The sequence below is a fragment of the Dinoponera quadriceps genome, unplaced genomic scaffold (assembly GCF_001313825.1).
Source record: "Dinoponera quadriceps isolate SergipeBrazil2010 unplaced genomic scaffold, ASM131382v1 scaffold2420, whole genome shotgun sequence".
Taxonomy (NCBI): Eukaryota; Metazoa; Arthropoda; class Insecta; order Hymenoptera; family Formicidae; genus Dinoponera; species Dinoponera quadriceps.
In genome coordinates, this window is record NW_014556754.1 from 593,485 (window position 1) to 612,343 (window position 18,859).

General features: G+C 41.6%; 2 protein-coding genes across 7 annotated transcripts; one reads left to right on the forward strand and one right to left on the reverse strand.

Annotated features, from left to right (window-relative positions):
* Positions 1–1,315: 1,315 nt before the first annotated feature.
* Positions 1,316–6,252, forward strand: LOC106748122 (transcription initiation factor TFIID subunit 6-like). Of its 6 annotated transcripts, none has more exons than XM_014626360.1 (9): positions 1,316–1,637; positions 2,011–2,228; positions 2,397–2,689; positions 2,791–3,109; positions 3,229–3,632; positions 3,720–3,923; positions 4,041–4,226; positions 4,451–4,670; positions 4,877–6,252. In XM_014626360.1, exons 3-9 carry the CDS (start codon positions 2,540–2,542, stop codon positions 5,308–5,310), a joined length of 1,917 nt encoding a protein of 638 aa, XP_014481846.1. In that variant the 5' UTR covers positions 1,316–1,637; positions 2,011–2,228; positions 2,397–2,539; the 3' UTR covers positions 5,311–6,252. The 6 variants fall into 6 exon arrangements, with proteins under 6 accessions (XP_014481846.1, XP_014481847.1, XP_014481849.1 ...); XM_014626361.1 differs by having other exon boundaries at positions 2,420–2,689; XM_014626363.1 differs by having other exon boundaries at positions 2,430–2,689.
* Positions 6,253–6,772: 520 nt separating this feature from the next.
* On the reverse strand, positions 6,773–9,520 carry LOC106748124 (mitochondrial inner membrane protein OXA1L). Its single transcript, XM_014626366.1, has 8 exons — positions 9,329–9,520; positions 8,859–9,030; positions 8,455–8,634; positions 8,177–8,320; positions 7,978–8,063; positions 7,642–7,908; positions 7,311–7,470; positions 6,773–7,043 (listed from the first exon to the last, which is right to left on the reverse strand). The coding sequence occupies exons 1-8, from the start codon at positions 9,392–9,394 to the stop codon at positions 6,889–6,891; spliced, it is 1,230 nt and encodes a 409-aa protein (XP_014481852.1). The 5' UTR covers positions 9,395–9,520; the 3' UTR covers positions 6,773–6,888.
* Positions 9,521–18,859: the final 9,339 nt, after the last annotated feature.

Below are 18,859 nucleotides of genomic sequence, written 5' to 3' on the forward strand. Positions count from 1 at the left end.
GTCTCCGAAGAGATGCTCGAGTCGCAGGACGCCCGCCTCAGACACACAGTACGAAAAAGGGGAGGCACGAGAAATGAAGCGCGTATTCTTAGAACGCGAATGACTAAACTCTATTAAAAATAAAAGACACCAGCGCGACAAATGATAATGAGATCAACAAATAAAATATGGATTACTCTAGGGAATAACGCAAAACAAACGAATATTATGAAAGGATTAACGCGCTTAGAAACTACGAAATGACTGTGTATATATATATATATATATATATATATATATATATATATATATATATATATATACACAAGTAATATTTATAATAAAACGCGACTAACAATAATGAGGTAAAATCCTGAACGAATACTATACGAATCCAACTCGTGGAAAAAAACATACATGGAAAACGGAATTATTTCCGCGAACCGGTACGTCTATGAAAAATATCGCAACGCAGGACTCTCGTCGTAACTAAGTCGAAACACGATCGGACACGCACGGCGAGACGGCGCAGTATGCGTCGTTTATCGTACCGGGTTGCCCTCTGATCCCGCCGACGACGGGCTGATTTCCTTCTGAATGAGGTTTTTTGATTCCGACCACTCACGTCGCGATCCGTCCGATTAATTTACACACCGGACGAGCTTTGTTTTCCCGACGAAGGGTCTCGGACGAAAGAAAATTACGGGGGAAAACTGTGGCAAAGTTAAATACTACTTACCGTCGCACGAGCGACCGGTCGTTTCCCCACATCTGCCAGGCCTCCTCTTCTGGGCTGACACCGGGTCGTCCTCACAGGCTTATCCCTCGTGCGGCAGCTCCTTGAAAATCCTTCGTCTCTTTCCTCTCTGCGCAGTTCTCGGCTTCCCTCGCTCAACGTCTCCTCACCTCCAGCGTCTGCTCGCAACTGCCTCCCTTGCTGCTTCTTCAATTTCAAACGTTATCTACCTTTCGCGACGCTTCCTGATTCGCTGTCGGCCGCGGCCAATCGCGCCTCGCTTTTGCCTGGGTCTGCGGTGCCACCTACCGGAGGTCTCCTTTACTTTTCTTCCGGTCAGCCGCGCTTCCTCGGTCTATATGCTCGGTCTATTTTTATCGCTTCTGCAACACTTGCCGCGCGGCGGAAGTTCGCGCGGTAGCCAATCAACACGCCGTTCCTCGGCAAGAAGTTTATTGGCTACCGCCTGTGAGCGGGAGCCATTTACCTCTAATGTATAAAGATCCTTACACAGTACCAGGCAATAGGAACAGAGAATAATGCAGATGGTAGATTTCCAACCTGTCGTGTATAAATGTGTACTGCGCAAGGGCCTTTACAGCTAGTTTGTGACTTTTCGGCGCGCATGCGCGGAAAAGGATGCTCAGATTGCTTATCCAGAACCACCGACATCGTGCAGTATAACCCTCGGATCAAATCGTGCGAAGCCACGATGCCGGAACAATCGCTAGTGTTCTGTGGAACCTGCGTGCACGTGAAGAGCGGCTTCTAACCTGTAATTCCAGCGTTGTATATATATAAACTGTACAAATTGTTTGTAAATTACAGTCACACTCGTGATGGATCGAATTAATTGTTTAAAGAATAATAACAGTGAAGGACAATTTAACAACGTCACAATACGATCTCTATAACCGTTGAGGTACAACTTTGAGATACTTTATAACAACGTTACAATACGATCTCTAACCGTTGAGATCAGGAATCAGCGTAGTATTTAATGATCAAGTTATATTTTAAGGTTCTTAATATACACTCAGAAGAATATAGCAGTCACAAGTGTAGTAATCATTAAACGATGACTTTCGCTGAATGTAATCACTATGTACAAAAGAAACATTCTGCATGTGCATATATTTTACGGGATTTAGACTCAATCGGTTGAAATGCCAATTATATTCGCTCACAGTTGAATTTACTTTCGTTCCTGCCTTCCTCTTGGTCACTCAACTTGAAACAATATTTATTCGTTAGTACTTAAGTATACATCTTATGTTTACATCTTATGTTTGCAGATACAATCCGTGTAGAATGGTCCCTTATTGACTGGATAAACAGGATAGTTTGGTATAGTTTTCTAAATCAAATTATTTTAAAACTTTATCAGCCGGAAGTCTGTTAATAGGCTTTTTGCCGACAGCACTGGCAGGTAAAGTGTTAATAAATGTGTATCGACACATTGAATATTGAATATATCTGATACATTAAATTATAATATTTATTAAAATTGCATGTAAGTATCATACATTTCTCACTTATTTGAGTTACTAGGAGTAACGTTTTGCTTTATATTATTGCACTATTAATTTCTCCTCGGTATCAAATAACGCAATGACATTGTAATATCGTTGTAATATATATCTATAGATATATCTAGTACCGCTATAATATATATCTATAGATATATCTAATATATATCTATAGACAATTGCAGGTTACACAGTTGTCTATGGAAAACTGCGGAACCCGTTGGAACTGTGTTACCAATTCATAAAATGGGAGTTTGACAGTTCCGTGGAATGTGATATCTGGAATATTTTCAAAATGAGTGAAAATGAGTCTATGTATGGGACAACGTTGTCTCAAGAATCTATCAAAGTCATAGCGGAAAGTATTGGCGTTGGCAACTTTCCGGATGAGGCTGCGAAGGAACTTGCGGAAGATGTCAGCTATAGGCTGAAGGAAATCATTCAGGTTAGTTTCCCAAACTATTCTGTATACTTTGTAAACAGTGATATTTTCTTTTATCGTAGAATTGAAGACTAACTATAATATGTTGTGTGTTAATATTACAGGATGGAGCGAAGTTCATGATACATGGCAAACGCAAACGAATGACTGCCCATGACATTGATCATGCGCTAAAGGTCAGAAATATTGAGCCAACGTATGGATTCTTTTCCAAAGACCACACGCCATTCCGTTTCGCATCAGGCGGCGGTAGGGAATTACATTTCGTGGAAGAAAAGGAAATCGATCTAAACGAAGTTGTATCTACGACTGGTGGACAAGCGTGGCCAAAGTTGCCTCTAGAAACTACATTGCGAGCCCATTGGCTGTGCATTGATGGGGTGCAACCTACTATACCAGAAAATCCACCTCCAGTATCGAAAGGTCTTATTTTGTTTCTCTTTATAATGAAAAGATTTTTTGTGCAAAATACGAGGAGCGCGGCGGTGTAATTTAAGAGAGCTCGATTCTCGATTACCATGACTGTGTTTTAATCTTGATAGATGTTCAAAAACTCGAGAGCGTCGATCCGACTACGAAGCTCTCCACCAAGAACCAGAATATCGGCGTCGGTAAACCGGGCGGTGGTGGCAAGAGCCAGAAATTACGGAACGTAGAGACCGTGCACGTAAAGCAGCTCGCGACGCACGAGCTTAGTGTGGAACAACAACTGTATTATAAAGAAATAACAGAGGCCTGTGTCGGCTCGGACGAAGCACGCAGGGCCGAGGCTCTACAGTCTCTTTCAGCGGACCCAGGTCTGCACGAGATGTTAGCGCGCATGTGCACCTTCATTGCGGAGGGCGTGCGAGTTAACGTGGTCCAAAATCACCTCGCATTGCTTATCTACCTCATGCGTATGGTCAAAGCTCTGCTTGAAAATCCGAGCCTTTACTTGGAGAAATATGTAAGACCTCGACGTTGGTTAAACGTTTCCTCATACTTTCGATGTTATCGCATTTTAATGTAACAATCTCGCTCGAAATCTTTCTAGCTTCACGAGTTAATACCGTCAGTCGCTACCTGCATAGTTTCTCGGCAATTATGCATGAAGCCAGAAGTGGACAATCACTGGGCGTTACGAGACTTTGCTTCCCGACTGATGTCGCAGATATGTAAAAATTTCAACACTTCTACGAATAATGTGCAGACCAGGGTCACTCGTATGTTCAGTCAGGCATTAGCGAAGAACAATCAGGTAACAGATCGCGTTACTCGAATGGAGAATAGGAAAATATAATAAAAAATGCTAATTTTTGAGAAACAGACTTGAAATATATCCGTTTTGTGATACTAAAGAGTGAGTTTTTCTTAGCAGATACCGTTGGCGTCCCTTTACGGAGCGATTGAAGGGCTCTGTGAATTAGGACCGGAAGTGATCAAGTCCTTGGTTATCCCTAAAATTAAGTCCGTCTCTGATCGCATTGAATCATGCATCGAAGGCCAAGGGTTAACTAACATGGATAAAAATGCAGCGGGACACATCAAAACTTTGCTTATAGTAAGAAATCAAGACGTTTGACTTGTTATTTAAGTGGAAGAATTTCATATATTATTATATGAAATTCTTCCACTTGAATAACTTAACGACTTAATTTATTATTATTATATGTATTAATACTGAATTTAATATTTGATATATTCTCGTAGTGTCGATCATATTTTGTTATGTACTTATTTATTAACGACGTATATATATACAGAAAGTTACAAATATTTCCTTAGAAATCCGTCGCTCCGGTCTTGAAAACGATACGATCGCCGCCAGATTACGTGGAGGATTATAAACAGGATTACGGCTACATAGGTCCTGCATTGTGTGCAGCGGTCGCGAAAGCTCGCACGCAACTGGCCGCTTTAGCAACCACCGCCGCGACGACTACAGCGCTGACCACGAATCAGCAACAAAGCTTGAACTGTACAGGAAAGACAATTGTACAAACAGGTGAGCCAGCCGAGATTGAGAAAGTTACGCAAATATTACAAGCGATAAGTTGCGCCGAGAACAAAACTGGTCGATTTCGGTCAAAATGTCGACTTAAACGTACAAAGATTAACATCAGCGAATTAACATAACAAAGATGTGCCAAGTGTTTCGATTTACTTCGGGTATTCTTCAGTGGCGTAACATTTGTGCTTCTTGCGTTTCAGTGGCCAGTTCAAGTCCGGGACAGCAACCTGGCCGCACGATCATGCTTGGTGCTAGCAGAAGCACCAGCGGAACTTCCGCCGCTGGTGGGCAGAAATTTGTCATTCTGCAGTCACGCTCGCAGACACCCACCGCTTCCAACATAAGTACCGGTACGATTCAGCAGCAGCAGCAGCCATCGCAAACACAGCAGCCGCAGCAACAGCAGCAGCAGCAGCAACAACAAGTTAAACTGGCGCAAACTAATGTCGGCCAACAGAAGGCCCACGTACCGAGTTCTGCACCAAAGTTGGTTGTAGTATGTATGCCTACCAGCGGCCATACTAACACAACGGTGACGCAAACAAGCCTCACCACGAAAACGCAGAATGTCTTCGTTACGCAGCAAAGTGCCGAAAGATCACTCAGCCCGGAAGAAGAACATTCGTTTCAATAAAAAGACAGAACCGCAAATAAAACTTCCACATACTTTTCCTTGTACAGTTCATACATTCTTAGCATAGATTAGAATATATATATATATATATATATATATATATAAACGAAGCAAACGAGTTTTTAAAGAGATGCTCCTTTGCGCTTCTTACTTTTCAAATTTAGCGAAATTATCTTTCATATATGCACTTGATTTAATCAGTACTAAAGATTTTCTTTTGTTATGTTATACGAAGATGAATACATTCCCGGGAAGAAATGATTTTATATGAATTTTGTCCGTATATGCCTATATATGTTGTATATGTAGCCATATAGAAACAAAATTGATATATATAAACATTTTTCCCGGGTTATGTTTTTCTACATCTACTTAGTACTTGTAATTTTTACATATATAACGTAAATATAAATAAGTTAAATATAAAGGAGCATATTCAGGCTCCAGTCGCTATAATAGTCCTTAATATAATATTTAATGACATCAGAAGTGAGAAAACGCATGCCAAGATTTTTTACACATCAAATGAAAAGATACATTCATAATATGATATATTCATAAAATGATATCTGTAATCGATTCAGCACACTAGTAAAATTGAACGAATACTTTTCTTTTACTCGAACGATCGATAAATACTCGTAAAATTGGCGTTGACGAAATTATGAGAAAAGAGATTAGAAAAAAAGATTCTATATCAAGTTAATTCTGCGACTATTAATTGTTCGAGTGAAAAAAAGAAATTGTTCATCCAATTTTATGAGTGTGCTGAATCGATCACAAATGGCGTTTTGTGGATACAACTTTTTATTTGAAAATATAACGCAAAAAATCATTATATGCGTTTTCTCGCTTCTGACGTCATTAAAGAACGCAACTACTCCGAAGCTTTACGGTCGGTTCGGTTCTTGCAAGTAACTATATTGGTTTTGTGATCATAGGTCGTCAAAAAATTATATGCAGTAAGTTTCTTGCAACATATAGCTTTATTTTTTAATTCTCTCTAAAAATCATAATTGTTTCGTAATTCTGAAACTCATAAAATATGTATGCCTACCAGCGGCCATACTAACACAACGGTGACGCAAACAAGCCTCACAACGACAACGCAGAATGTCTTCGTTACGCAGCAAAGTGCCGAAAGATCACTCAGTCCGGAAGAGGAACACTCGTTTCAGTAGAAAGACAGAACGAAAATAAAACCATATTAAAGCCATATTAAAAGTGGCCGTGATAGTTGAGATGGCAGAAAAATGACTCGTTATTTCAAGAATTATTTTATGATTCTATGTGACATATCGGCTAGATACCTCAGTTTTCTATTTCACAAGTTTCACTATTACGGAACCATTGTATCTTTCAAGGAAAACTAAAAAATAAAGCTACATGTTGCGAGAAACTCATTGCACGTTATTTCTCGCCCATAGCGTCACAAGACCAATATGGCTGCTCGAAGCGACTGTGCTTTAAATAAGATACCATTTATTGTAACTACAATTACAAATTAACTTATTGTGTCACATACTAAGTAATCAAATACTTAAATATAACACGCGCATTTATTTTTTATTGAAATGATTATCTACTTTTCGTAAGGACAGTCGATTGTTTTTGATTTGTTGGGTCATATTTGAATGTCTTCACTATGGGGTTTTTACCGGCAGCATTAAACTGTACTACGTCTGCTCGTGCTCTATCAGCTACCTGCTTCGTTATTTTTAAATTTGTCCAAGCTGAAATAAGAATATGTACATTTAATATTCTATATTTTATACGAAGAATACATATATAATTTTTTTCCTATAATCTCATCCAATCACTTGCGTAAACGTAATTGATTATTTAATGTTTGTTATTCCTATGTCGTACAAAGTTGAAGTCAAATCAACACCTATAGCTGCATATTCGACAATTCGTGTTCCCATGTTGCAAAATTACATTGACTACGTTTGTCCCAACATACCAATTCACATTTTTACCGTAGAATATAGTATACTCACAATTCTTGAATTCTTCTACAAAACTCTTTTCACTCGTGGGTTTTGGAGCGTGTCGTATTACGGTAGGCATGTTGAGGACCTTCCTTACTTTTGGTATCTTTAATATACCGGTTTGTATCAGGGAAACAAAGTTTGTCGACATCCAATACGTCAAAATAGCCTACAAATAAATATAGAAAAATATACTCACACTGGAACACGCAAAATGAAAACCTACGCTAATGCTCATGATTTGCTACTTGATGAAATGTATCCCATGACACGGACAAATAATCTCGGATTAATTTTTCTTACTTCTATGAGAGCAATTTCGATATTATGTTATACTTACACCAGGAAAGTGCAACATGAATGGCAATGCAACGAAGGGTACTATTCGTAATACGTATCGCATTAAGCCCAATGATTTAAGATGAGTGCCGTCTGCGCCAATTTCGATTGTGATATACATTGTCACACTTGTAATTATCGGCAATATGTAATAAGGATCGTGTAAAGTGAGGTCCTGCACCCACCAAAATCCGCCAGTTTTTAAGCTCTCCACAGGCAGATTTGCCATTTTTCTCAGGGCTATAAAGCAGGAAACGAAGATTGGCATCTGAAAGAAAATTAATCGAGAAATTATTCTTCAGTTTCTTTTTTTTTTTCCACGCGTAGCATTGCACACCTGAACCAATGGCACCAAGAAATTCTTTGCGGCCTTGACATCATTCGCCTTCATGTACTTCATCAGATCTTGTGCACATCGCGCGCCTATTTATAAGAATTAATTATTACTCTTTTTGTCAGTCATCGCAGATCCGTTATCGCTGTAGTGTTTGACATCGCGATTATTTATGCGTGAATATATAATTGCATTTGCATACTTTCGAAATGATCACCAAGCTGCCTAGCTTCCGTCATTTTTTTTTGTAGTTCTTGTATCACTGGCATATGGTTGCTAAATTTGGCCATATTCTTTTGCGACATTATCACCAAAGGGAATATGAGAGTCCTTAGAACAACAGTACCTGAAGCCATTAAAGTTACCTTAATAAGTGCATTAAAGTTAAAATTAGAAACTATATTGAAACTTTTATTGGATTAATGTAACTTCGTATAGTTAAATTTTAGAAACTTATAACTTAATGGAAAAAAAGAACACCTATGACGATTGTTGACCACCATGGAATATCCAAGCCTATGTGCATGTATTCCAAGAGATTTTGTACAATTCCAACTGGAGTCCAACCACCTAATCCAAGACTCTCGAGAGTTTGCTCCCCATTTGGATGCAGTTTTACAATATTCTCCACTACTTCTTGTATTGGTGGTATCGGAGGATCTATATATTTATGTTGCGAATTAATAGATAGGAAGGTGAAGTAAAAAGTTTTTATGTTCTAATCTTTTCGCATGCATTAACTGCGTGATAATTAAATTTTATCAAACAATGAGAACAATTGTAAGTATAATTTATCGCAACTGGATATTCGGTATAATTGATAAAATATATATGTATATATTTAGAAGAAAAGGAGTATTAATTTATAACAAACGTCTAAACACCTGGTATTTCGTTGTATGGATCGGTTTGCAGCAGTGTCTCGTTAGTGCTAGCATAGCGAACCAAAGGGATTCCTGTAACTCTGTAGTTATCCTGTAGATTCAGCAAAGAATTGCGTTTGGGAATCCCTTTTACTCGGCTGACTAGATGGATGTATCTACATGTAGACACCTCCTAAGTCAACATAGAATAATTTCTCGTTGAATCAATTTTGAGCTTGTAATTTACATTTGTACTAAACATAAAATTGTAACTAATAATTTGCATTTAAGAAAATTTATCTTAGATCACGGAGTAAAATACGTTAAGTAAGTAAATGTATATTTGTATATTTCTATGCGAATTATTTATGTCTCGGATATGTTATTGTTGTTTTTTTCCTCGTATAACGCTGTTTTGTCGGCTTATTGATTTCGCCGCGAAGTAACAAATCCTGAGGTCTAACCTCTAAGTTGCAGAACATCACTTTTACCTGAGGTATCACATTTGCTCTTAACAATGTTTGTCGGCAAAGGATCGAGGATGCTCGCATCAACATTCTTGCAGCTTCCAAGTAAATTCTTGATGATTCTTATTAAATTTACAGATCTTCGCGCACCTTCGATGTAGAGCTCGTGGATACACATGGACATCGATGCTTGTCGATATATCGATATTGGAATGCATGGTGATATGGAATACTTTTACTTACATAACCTGCGTCGGTATTTGGATCAACTGCTAATGGGTAAGTTACTTTTTTTAACTAAGTTAAAAGTTGATATAAATTAACTAAATTAACTTTACGTTACGATTAAAATTTACGTTAAAAGCTACGTAAATAAAATATTAACTCAATTAAGAGTTAAAAATTAATGTCGCAAAAGTTAATTATGCAAAGCTATATACGAAATATTTTAAGCTAACCGAAAAAAAATTAAATAAGTTAAAGTTAATGTATAAAAAATAACTAAGTCCAAATTAAAAGTTAACTTATTTAAATTTAACTTAATTAAAAGCTGCCAACTTTTAAACTTTTAACTGAATTAGCAAGTTACTGTCCAATTCTGGCTAACAGCATATATAAAAATATCCGGCTATGTTCAAAACCGCGCAAAAGCAAAATTAAGCGATAGATGCTTTTCAGTAAGGAAAATCGGACCATCTTACTAGGCACATATCATCTTAAGATAATACAGAGCCAACGAAACGACTCAAGATCACGCATACTAATTTCAGTATATTCTAAAAGCCGTCTCACTGACTACCGTCACTCTTGAAAGCCGACTTACTAACCTGGAGGCATCCGGGCTCGGTAAGTTATCGACACTAGAAAATGAGAAGTTTACTGAAGACGGACTCAGATGGCACCACTGGAATAAAACATCCGGCGCGCTTCCAGTCGGAAAATCAATTAATTTAATTTCATACAATTCAAGAGCGAGATATAATAATCGAAGAAACATGCCGCTATGGTAAAAGTGCCGATGACAAGTAGAGAAGCTTCCCATACACCTTATAATAACGTCATCCCACCGTTTGACCGACAACGAGAGAGGACTTGACTCGTCTTACGAGACCTGGTCAAATCGATCGACTGAAAAATCGTCGATGAATCTCCCCCGATTCTATGCTATCTCGCGGAGAGTCCTCCGCGCATCGATCGTTACGCCTCTTTGCCGTACCGACAGTGCCGAGTCACGTGATCGAATCTACTGCAATGACATTCAGTTTGGGCCGTACGGGACGTGGGTTATTAAGCGAGACCTGTTATTAAAGTCCCTCCGTGGCTTGCCGGAGCTACAGGCCGCCCTCCTGCTCCCCCCTCCAGATCTTAACCATCCTTCGCCGCTCGCCCTCTCTCACCCTCCCTCTCCTCCCCATTCTTCGCCGTACCCTCCGCCGAACTACCTTCGGCGCGGACCGGAGGAGCGGCTTTGTTGATTTAAGGCGATAATACCGGGCTGCAAGAGATTTTACACGAAAAAAAAAGGAGCGAAAGCAGAAGACCGGCGCGCTTATAATTACAGATTCGCATTGTCCTGGAACCCCCTTAAACCCTCCTTAACCATCGCCGCCTGTCAGTCTCGTCTCCTCTCCCCGGCTCAGAAATGATTCGGTAACGTAAGGGCGCGAACATCGCGTCGCGAGGTGGTCGTTACCGCGCGCCGCAACATTTAATTATTTATTCCACCACCACCGCGCGCGCGCGGCGGTAACGTTTCACGATTTCCTCCGATACTCTATATAGAAAGAGAGTAACGTTTAATTACACGTATATTTCTGTCGCATGTTTTTTCACACGGTGAAAAAAATCGAACTTACCGGACAGTGAACGAGTAAAACGCGTTTTAGTGAAAGAAGCGGAATTTCTGGTCCTCACGGCTCCCGAATACTCGCTGTGGCCATCCTTCTTCGATGACGTCAGAAGCGAGGAAAGTCGTTGCCAAATGAATAGAGTATCCAGAAGCCTTATGATTCCAAGCGAAATTTGATTCTTATAATCAGACATTCTGTTACCTCCGACCAAAGGATTTCCTTCGGCCGGTTTGATTCGTGTGGTTGAATTTTTAAACGCTCGAATTTTTAAACCCTGTAAGTTTGTAGGAAGGATCGAGCCTCGTGGGGAGTTAAAAGCTCGGTTCCGGGACGATGTAAACATCTTCTCGTGGAAGAGAAGAAAGAAGACTTAATCTGCCAAAAGGAAGAAGACTAATCTGCACTGTATCTCCGATGCGATGCCGGAAAGACGAGCGAAGTGAGGCGAGACACGAATCTCGGCGATACTGCGGCCCGAGAACAGCGGAGGCCTCTTTGGTGCCATATTGTTCGACCGATCATTGTTTCACCAGTCTTCCATGGATAAGCGGCTAGCTATCTGAGAGATCCGACAGATACGAGGAAAGCAGGTACTGAAGAAAGGTTGTACCTGCTTCGGCGGTCGTGTTAACAGCCGAAACTCATAAAGACGTTTAAAGTGGCCCAAGAAAGAGAAAGAGAAAGTGAAGAGGAAAATCACACTCTATCGTGTTCCCTCTGTGTCGCTCCTCTCCCCCCCTCTACTTCTTCCTCTCTCTTTCTTAAGTTTTCGAAGTCACTGACTTTACGAGCGCTGACGATGAATGGCCGTTTTTCGAACTAATATATTTACGCGTGTGTGCGTGTGTGTGTGTGTTAGCACAAGAATGATTAGTGCAAATGTGATCATATATAATGTATTAGAAACCAATTACACCGTTTCGGATATATATGTATATTATATAATATGGGGAGAAAAAAAGTTATCTGTATGTCCAAGTGACAACAGTTATAACAATGATCCGCAGATATCTGTATATTTTCGTCAATGGTTGAATATGAACTTAAACCATAGTGGATGCGAAGAAAATAAAGTCCAAAAGATCTGCAATATTATGTTTTATCTCGCACAATGAGACGATAGAAATATCTCAGAGTGAGCGATTTATTGGGGCAAGTATCGAGACAAGCGAAAGCTGTGAAAAAAATCAGGAAAATGGATGATTCCTGAGTAATCTTCGGGAACGGCGTGGATGCTTTGATCTAATCAGATTACCGGAGAAACAACGACCCGAAAATCTCTTACCAGTTTATCGGCGCGATCAAAGGACTCGCGATACGCCATTGACGCGAGTCCGGACCGAAGTGTCATCCCTTTTCCCTGACAGCTTCACTACTTCGTTCTCCTTCGGGGGAGGATCAGTCCCATTATCAACCAAGCTGACCTGTCGAGTGGTAAAGTGAGGAGTCTTGTCCAGGAAGCGGCACCTCGATCTCAACTCCATCAATTTCGAATTCCTGGGAAGCTTCAATGAGCTCCGCGCTCGACGTTGTTCTACCACCATCGCACAATCTCTGTAGGCTCCCTTAATCCTTCCAATATCAAGTCGAAAGTGAGATTTATCACAGAAGTATTTTTCTCCCCTCCCCTCAAATACTAAATTAAGCGAAATATATTTAATTCGGCTTTTTTCCAATAAATAATTCTCGTCAATATTAAACATTCGTTACAATAATAATAATAAAATAATGCTATTGAGAATAATGTTGGGAAAATATTGATGATTAAACATTTTTTTTTTCAATTTCACACTATTGTTCGTACGCTTCAGATATTGTGAATATTTAAATAAAATTATGAATATCTGTTATTGATTTTTTAATTACTCTGTCATATTTGAAGAATTAAAGATACCTCGTAGATTCGGCGAGCCATTTTTATATCATTTTCGTGCGCTTTGAAAGTAGAAAGCGACGGGTAAAGTGACGAACGTCATTTCCGGGCCACGTCTGGCGGATTGTAACTTGCTACGGATTCGATTATTATCGTAACCGTGTTCTGCGAAAATTACTGGTCCGGCTAATTGTACGAGTCGTAATTAGAAAGTCGCAATTCCTCTGATCGGTGTGATGCTTGTCACGCGCAATCGACGCCGAAGATTACTGCAGTTTTGTCGTACTGCGATTTTGCTAGTGCGTTAATATATTTAAAACATCAGAACAACAGAAGTTGAGTACAATCACGTTAGTTTCCAAACGATGTGCTTTGTTATTTGTAGTAAAAAAATACTTTATTACAAAAAGTTAAAAAATTTTGCTAAAAACACTTGGCTACTTGAAATTCCTGTTTGAAAATTTCCATCGGAGAATTACTTCTTGAAAACTTTGCTATGAGAAATTGCAAAACACTTCTCTGACAGTATTCACATAGTAAAAATTTTGTTTTAGAAACAGCCCACTGAAATGTTTATTACTTTAATACGGGGAATATGTTAAAAAAATGCACAAATATATTTTAAATTAATACTTTCACCTTGTTAACATATTACTTTTTAATATATTCATCTTGTTAAAGTAATAGAAAAATTTTTGTAGACCGTTTTTAACGACGAATCCTTTACCGTGCAATGAATAAAATTGAAAATCAAGTGATTGATCTAAGAGTAATTCTAGTCTAATCTTAATTTATACTTTTCATACGTTTTCGATCAATTTTCTTCCCGATCGTGCATTCACTCGATCGAGTTTGGCTGAATTTCATTAGGCCGCTTTTTTTCGAATAACGATTTCTCAGAGATAACTTTCGAAAAAAAAAAAAAAGATATATATATATATATATATATCTGCCATTTTAATCACCCCACTTTCAAAACAAAAAATATATATATGGAAACTGGAAACCGGTATCTCTTGACTTTTTTTTTTTCTTCATCCTTGTCGGTCGGCGTGATCAGAGGCAATTTTTCCTCGCCAGTGACAACCAGCGCTCTTTTCGGCTCGCGTGTCTGGTAATGATACCGGCGCGTTGAATAATCCGGGAGATAGCTCGCCAAGCGGCACGGTGAGAGATCATAATGTGTATAAGGAAATCGCTTTACTTTAAAGTAAATGCTCGGCGCGAGCATGCGTGTATACATGCGTATGTGCATGCGTGCGTGCGTGCATGCGTGCCTCCGTGCGGTGCGTGCGTGCCGCAGTCTCGTGTGAACCGCCGCTAGTTTCCTTTCATTCAGTAGTTTCTTCATCGGGAATGTCGCACGATTTCTGCTCGCGATTGCGCACACATCAAGAGCCGATCCGAGCTCGAGAGCGGATTCATCGATCGATCACTGGGTCGTCGAACACGGCGTGAGAAAAAATCGGCATAGCAGGAAAGGCAAACCTTCTCCGTTACATCAGCTGGAACCCCGACGAATTACAATCCATTTATCGTATATCGAAATCTGTCAGAAATCTGAATTATTCCGAAGTTTAGCGACTTTTGTGGTTGATAACCGCAGCGGTTCAGAGCGGTTCGACTTTTGTGGAATTGATTGACCGAGTGTAGCAGGTGAGATTTCTTTCGTTGCGTCAGTAGGAACAACGCGGACGAAAAATCGTGTGCAAACAGTCAGCCGATGAGCGCCCGATGGGGCCCGTGAGAGCCGCGGCTCCCCGCGCTCGCGGTAGTTATCATAATGCTCGGCTTAATGCTCGTCGCGAAGAGCTCGCGTGTAACTAGCATAACGCACTCTCGTGAGACCAGCAAGACCTCTCTCTCTCTCTCTCTCTCTCTCTCGTTCTCCGTCTCTTCGGCGGCGCTATGCATTAAAGCGTATTTACACGATCGATTTCTGCCCGAATGTTATTTCGACCTGGAATGTCAATATACGCCACGTTTTTTGCATTTCGGCATTTTTCCCACGCTGAGATTTCGGTGATATTTTCGCGAGAACGTTGAACCATAACGTGGGAACGAATAAACGACCGATTGAGATGTTTGATTTATGAACGCATATTTTCATGCGACGATTGCTGCAGATTGAAAGAGGAAAAACACTGATAAACATTTTGCCGATAGTCGCGGCAAATCGACCTTATTTCTCAACGTTTGTAAGAGAATCGTGTAAATTTGCCTTTACGTTACGTCGATGCACAGGGAGAGGAGAGTCGCCTCGTCGGCACGCATCGACGAGAATATTCCCACAAATTGGCAGAACCCGGCCGGATCGTGCCGCCGGAAAATATTCCGGCCGGATGAGCGCAACGCGGGATTAACGACCGAAAATAGGAGCGATCGTTAGCGGCCGTAATGTTGTTTATCAGTGAAAATCCCGAACCAGCGAAATCCGCTAACGATATTAAAATGGTGGCGGATGGAATTTTTCATTTTGCACGACAACGTTGCACTTAAGTTGTGCTTTTCGCTCGATGAGAAACAACGCTCCCCAAAAAATATTCCCACGAAGAACGCGTGAAACAATACAGGCCGCATTCAAGTAAATATTACTTCTTCTTAACCATCTCGTAAATTTATATATCGGCAAATATATTATAAGTTCATCACGAACGTCGAATTTATTCCAAATATATTCCGAATGTTCAGTGTACTTCAATCAAGAATATTAAATTAAAACAAACTTCGGTTTGTGTTTATTTAAGTTAACCGAATTGAACTTTTCTTCGATAAAATGTATAATATTCTCAGAAAGAGAATAAATATCTTCCGATAATAATCGCAATAATAAGCTTCTTTCGAAATTTCCAACGAGTATATTTGAAGACTATCAATCGAGATAATATTCCTCGGTGAGGGCAACTATCACTTAAAAGAAAGAAAGTGAATTGAGTAATCGCTTTTCCCGCCGGTGGAATGACACTTTCCCCGGCAAGAAATTCAACAGTTCGTAAAGCTCTTCTCCCTCCCCCCTCCCCTCTTCACTCTTCCCTGCTTGTTTTCAGCAAACAAATAGAAAGAGCCGTTCAAGACGTGCACAATGTAAAGTATGCGGGTAACCGTTCACGGTGGCTCTTTTTTTTTTACGCTTCCATACAAGTCAAATATTTCGTATCGCTTAATTCAGCCACCGTGGTGCGTCATCTCATTGCGCGCGAGTCCATTCAGACTTTTTTTTATACTTTCATGCAAGTCAAACAATTTCGTATCGTTTAATTCAGCCGCCGGCGCGGCTAGTTAGCGGTTACTATTGTTACTAAGTTACCCGCTCCTCGGCAGTTAATCTAGTTTGCGCTCGTTATACCTGGCGCGCCGTGTAACTAGGGGGAGGGGGGGGGGCCTTATCGCGCTCGGGCGTGCGGGCTCCGAGACCCGGCGCGTTGCGAATGCCTGGGCCCGCCGCGACGATGCGAACGCGCGTTATTATTATTATTATCATCAACGCATACGGCGTGCATCATACGGCAGGTGAGGCGAGGGGGCGTGTCGCCGGATGCGGCGTGTATCATAGAAACGCGTGCATTTCCGGCCACCAGATCTAGATCGATGCACGTATCGAGAGTCGTTGCACGCTCTCTGTCCGCCTGCTCCGAATTACAAGCTCGGCCGAATCGCAACACGCGTTCGCGGCCCATCCTTTATCAGCGAAGATATTATAGCAAGGAGGTGTACAAATATTAATAAATATTAATAAATGTCCCCCCCCCCTCGAAGTCCGTTACGGTGGCAGAGGTCTGTTCTCCTCCGCTGAACTTGCCGCACTAGCTTGCGCTAGTTCTCCTCTCCTCTTTCTTCCACCGTGTCTCGGGTATATATATATATATATATATATATATCTCTCTCTTTCTAAATTCTGTAAGCGTACGCTGGTTCAATGAAGGAAAGAAACAGACCTGAAGTTATGCGAGGAGATCTTATCGGAGCCGTAATAGTAACCGCGCTGTATAATGAAAAGGAGAGTAATTGAGTTTTAATTAGCATCGCTGTCACACATCGACAATTAAGGCCGGATATCGAAAGTGTAAGAATTCAGTGGCAATTAGATTAGATCCGCATCCGATAAGGCGAGGTAGTTGCCGGTGATACACTAATTCGCAGAAGCATCGAGTTTTCACACGCTGCGCTGCGGTCGCTATCGGGGGCCTGATGGGCCCCCCGTGTCCCCCCTGCCGGTTGCGCTCACATAAGGAGGCAACGCAAACCTATTACCATATCAGTATATAAGCATTGTTTCCTGGAGGAGGCGAGAGAGTCTCTGGTTGCATGCGTCGAGCACATCAGGATGGTGCGCCCCTCCCTCCCCCCGTTTCTGCCCGCACGATCCTACCCTCGCTAACGTAGCGAGTCGGCGAAGACGCCGGCAGACACTAGTTGCATGTCGCCAAGCTGTAAACGCGGCGTTACTCGATTAACGTCGATCGTCCTAGTGGATGGGCACGCATATCGCACGACGGATCGATGGGCAGGCGATGATAAAGAGCCCGCGCGCGGTCATCGAGATGGGCACGCACTCTCCGTTACCTGGCCGGTCTTCCGAGATACCATCGGCTGCCTCGCAATAACGCGGCCTTACCTTCGACTGCGCGATATCCGATTGGAGCCAGGCCCACCGTGTGTCCTCGTTTCTCCTTATTCCTTTTCCCTTCCTCCGGAGAAGTGGTGTGGAAGTGTCACTCGTATCCGGCACAATTTTTCTTACCTAGACGACACTCTCGGTAAATAAGAGAGGAAGAAACGGTGCGCCACTGTTAACGCCGTGTATCGCCAAAGTTCGGGGATATACGTTGAACAAAATAAAAGCTCTGCGTAATCACGAGAAACACAAAGCGCGTTACCTATATCTCGGTATAGCGCAATGACCAGCAAGGTGACGTCCCAACGGATCGACTCGTTACTGGGTCCGTCCGTTGTCCTTCCGCCTGTCGGTCGTTCTTAATTCGTTAAGATACATTTTCGCGAGTTTCACTTCAGTGAAAGAGTGTAAATCGGGGCTAAGCTAATTATCGGGTCGATCGCAGGCCGCGCGAGGCCATCTATACCACCAGGCAGCAATGGTATGAAGCGCATTTACATCATCGCCGCCTCGGTTCCTCATTTAAGATCACGACCGGATGATGGTCAAGGATACCGACGAGGCGCGTCCTCGTCGCAACGATCCAGACGCGCCACTTTGTCATGGGATATTACACTCAGCAACGCGCCCGATAAGCCTGCTTCGCGGCGGCGCTTCCTTCCGAAGGCGCCCATTACTCGGCTTAATGCGCCGAGCTCATTCGTTTTTATTATGCGTGCGAGGCGTCGTTCTCTTGTGAGGCCACGCGACGCCGCGTGTTACACGGTTTACCGCATCTGACGACGGCAGAATTTACGACGGAACTGAAAATGCACGTGACACCTAAGGCCGCTGGCCGTTATATCGCGCTGGTTTAATGTCTGAAGGGTGGAGTTACTATCGGCGCGTTGAAGGGAAATCGAAACATAGTGCTTTCAGCGCGACCCGAGTACCGAGGATTGAGTAATTGGCCGTCCAAGCTCACCGGCAACTTCTGAATTCCGGAGTATCCAGGTTTCCGAATCTTTCAGATGTCACCTGAGTACTCGGGTGTCCGGAATTGGCAGCGAGCTAAATATCGAGCAATTGTTTCTTGGCATTTGCTGGTCTTAATATTCCGGGTAGGAGTTCGAGCAGATGTCTGCTTTTCACAATCTCCCAGCGTCGAACTATTGTATTGTGTGAATGTTCAGTATGATCAATCGCATGCATTATGATTAACGGGACGTCCGGTTATC

Bases quoted from the DNA above. Each gene is read 5' to 3' on its own strand.
- LOC106748124 (XM_014626366.1), bottom strand. From the start codon at position 9,394: ATGTTGATGCGAGCATCCTCGATCCTTTGCCGACAAACATTGTTAAGA. The intron at 7,909-7,977 runs GTGTGCAATGCT...ATTTTCTTTCAG, and splicing joins TCTTGGTGCCATTGGTTCAG to ATGCCAATCTTCGTTTCCTG. The intron at 7,044-7,310 runs GTGAGTATACTA...TTCTTATTTCAG, and splicing joins TGTAGAAGAATTCAAGAATT to CTTGGACAAATTTAAAAATA.
- LOC106748122 (XM_014626360.1), top strand. From the start codon at position 2,540: ATGAGTGAAAATGAGTCTATGTATGGGACAACGTTGTCTCAAGAATCT. The intron at 3,110-3,228 runs GTCTTATTTTGT...TAATCTTGATAG, and splicing joins TCCACCTCCAGTATCGAAAG to ATGTTCAAAAACTCGAGAGC. The intron at 3,924-4,040 runs GTAACAGATCGC...AGTTTTTCTTAG, and splicing joins CATTAGCGAAGAACAATCAG to CAGATACCGTTGGCGTCCCT.